At 50.5% G+C, this 2,969-nt stretch overlaps 2 protein-coding genes across 2 annotated transcripts; one reads left to right on the top strand and one right to left on the bottom strand.

Annotated features, from left to right (window-relative positions):
- Positions 1 to 108: 108 nt before the first annotated feature.
- Positions 109 to 1,063, top strand: SETTUDRAFT_172919 (uncharacterized protein; the record flags this gene model as incomplete). Its single annotated transcript, XM_008030815.1, has 5 exons — positions 109 to 135; positions 213 to 282; positions 337 to 479; positions 541 to 794; positions 845 to 1,063. The coding sequence occupies 5 exons, from the start codon at positions 109 to 111 to the stop codon at positions 921 to 923; spliced, it is 573 nt and encodes a 190-aa protein (XP_008029006.1). The 3' UTR covers positions 924 to 1,063.
- SETTUDRAFT_33548 (uncharacterized protein) lies at positions 1,060 to 1,602 on the bottom strand (the record flags this gene model as incomplete). The annotated part of the gene is made up of 1 exon (XM_008030613.1): positions 1,060 to 1,602. One exon carries the CDS (start codon positions 1,600 to 1,602, stop codon positions 1,060 to 1,062), a length of 543 nt encoding a protein of 180 aa, XP_008028804.1.
- Positions 1,603 to 2,969: the final 1,367 nt, after the last annotated feature.

The following is a 2,969-nucleotide window of genomic DNA, read 5'->3' as shown; positions in this document are numbered from 1 at the left end:
GCACTCGACTGCACTCGTCCTCCCGCCCACTTGCCTCACCCACTGGCCGCCCACGCATAGGTACACTTGCACGGCCTGAGCCACCATCCTCCCGCACAACACTGGCTGATGGTCCCTAGCGAACCCCGCACTCTTGTATGCCGCCCCTCCCCGCCGACCGCCCCCCCCCCCAAGACTCCTTCTCATGACGCTGCAGCATCTGCGACCTGCAGGAAAAATTCCGTCCCGCCATCCATGAGTTTCCCAGGGTCCTCTTGACAGCACAGAAGCTGCTGAGAGCCAGTCTGTCACCCACCCCATGCTCCCCGCCAATGGTGCTGACCGCCCCCCCCCCAGGCCAGGTGCTGAACATTCCCGTCATTGCAACCACGCAGAACCGAGCGCGATTGGGCGAGACGTGCTCGGAGCTGAAGCTGGACCACCCCGATGGCGTCAAGACCGTCTGTCACCTGGACAAGACCTTGTTCTCTATGATGCATGTCGGCTGGCCCTGACCGCTGACCCCACGCTGACTGTCATAGTACCCCCCAAGTCCAACAGGCCCTCGACTCGCTCAATGCCCCCGGCCCTCTGTCCTGCATCATTGTCGGTATCGAGAGCCATGTCTGCATAACACAGACCACGCTCGATCTGCTCAGCAACGGCCACAAAGTATACGTCATGGCAGATGGCGTCAGCAGCTGTAACAAGGAGGAAGTTCCCATTGCCCTGGCCAGGTTGAGGCACGAAGGCGCCGTTGTAACCACGAGCGAGAGCTTCCTGTACGAGTTTGTCGGAGATGCGAGCAAGCCTGAGTACGTGGACAATCCCAACTGAAATCCGAGCACAGCCTGACACGACACAGATTCAAAGACCTCATCAAGCTAGTCAAGGAATCCTCGCAAAACACAAAGGATACCATGCAGGCCCTTTGCAAGATGTAGGTCTGGTCAATGCTCGGCCTTGAACTTGAATGCAGTCTGCGCTCAGTAGAAAACGGTCGCGAGATCCAATTGCACATGCAAGCAAATAGATGCCTGTAATTTTACACGTACCATCTCTTCACACATTCATTCTCTACTAGCCATTCTTCCGCTCAAGATACACAGCATCTTCGCCATACCCCCGTATCTTGTCCGCGAAACCCCCCTCCTCATCCTTTTCCTCCACTTCCCCAAACCCAAACCTCGCCCAAAATGCCCCAGTCCCATAGACGGAAATCAACCCACTCGTCGCATACCCGCTTGCCACGCCCTCCAAAACCCCACTAACTCCCCTTTGCGCAAACCCCGTGCCCCGGAATCCCGCTGCAATCGCCAAATCATGCACATAATACTGATCCGCGTCGCCTGGGATTTCTCCCAGCAAAGAATCCAGCGCAGGTGCTTGGCCCCGCCGAATCGGATGCGAAATCAGGTACCCGCATAGCCTATTGGACGCGTCAAACAGGCCCAGGCAGCCGCGCGGGAACAGCGCAATACGCTCTTCGAAGACGGCTGCGCGTTCGGGGAGTGAGGCGTGCATGGTATTCGCCATGTGCATTACAGCGGGGACGTCGTGTGTGGAGAGGGGCTGCCAGGTTGCTGCTTTATCTGTGGTTGTGCTTGTGATTTCTGATGCCATTTTTTTTATTTATGGATTTATTGATTTATTTGTTAATTAATAGATTCTAATCTTTTCTTCCTGCAGTGGTTATGGTCGGAGTGGGTGTGTATGGATTTGTGTGTGTTACATATAGCTAGATACCGCCCCCCCCCTCTGGCTTATGTACCATGTACGCATGTGCAAGTTATAACTACTTAAGAACTGCGGACAGAAGCGCGCTTGTCACGTGAAATACGCACGATACCCTGGTACCACACTTTCACCGGACTTCCCCCCCCCCTTGGAATTAGAAAAAGATGGGCAACATTGCAAAAAAAAACCCTCAAAATTCAGACTAGAGACTAGGGGAAATTCAAGATTGCGAAAACTGAATTCTCAAGTCTTCTTCCTCTTTTTTTTCTTTTCTTTGGGGGGGGGGGGCCTCTTTTATTCTTTCTTTGTCTTGATGTACATTGTAGATTAAGTAAGAGTGTCACGCAGAAATCCAAGTACGTAAGTACCTAGATTATCCGTTATTTCAAGCGGTGGCGGCGGCGGCGGGCGGCTGTGTTGTATATATGTATATATGTATATATTATATATTATAGTGAGACATTATATATATACACAATTTTAATCATATATGTAATATATTTAGAAACGCAATTAACAGTAACGTACCCCCACGGCTTCGCGAGCCACACGGGTTCGCGAGCCACTTTTGCCAAGCCCTCACCAAAACTACTACCCCACCCTAATGTCGCAACAACAACAGCAGTTACAGCCCTCTAGTGAATGTTAGATATAGCTTGCTCTTTAAGCTCTTAAACAAGATACAACTCTCTCTCTACGACGCGCTGCAGCTATCTATAACGTAGATCAAACAACACTAAGCCAAAGACGCGACAGACGACCTTCACAGGTAGATTGCTGGCCAAAAATAAGGAATCTAACTAAGTTTAAAGAGGACGTAATTATTAAGCATATACTTGAGCTAGTTACGCGTGGATTTCCCCCTTAGCTCGCAGACGTGGCTAATATAGCCAATTCCTTGCGCGCTAAGCGTAATCTAGACTAGGTTGGCCAAAACTAGCCTAGTACCTTCGTCAAACGTTAATCTAAGCTTGTAACGCGTTTTAATCGCAAGTACGACTATAAGAGAGCCCTCTATAAGGATCCTAAGACTATCTAGGCCTGGTTTAACCTAGTAGCCCGCATAAAAGCTAAGTATGGTATTGTAGATAACGACACGTACAACTTTAACAAGACCAGCTTTATAATAGGCTAGATTGCCCCTAGAGCTGTTGTTACAGCTTCAAAGAGACGTGGACGACCAAAGACTATCCAGCCTGGCAATAGAGAGTGGGCAACAGTCATCCAGGGCATCAATGCGACCTGTAACGGCG

Source organism: Exserohilum turcica (assembly GCF_000359705.1).
Source record: "Exserohilum turcica Et28A unplaced genomic scaffold SETTUscaffold_5, whole genome shotgun sequence".
NCBI lineage: Eukaryota > Fungi > Ascomycota > Dothideomycetes > Pleosporales > Pleosporaceae > Exserohilum > Exserohilum turcicum.
Note: the sequence above shows the minus strand (reverse complement) of the source record. Positions and strands in the feature narration are given on the sequence as shown.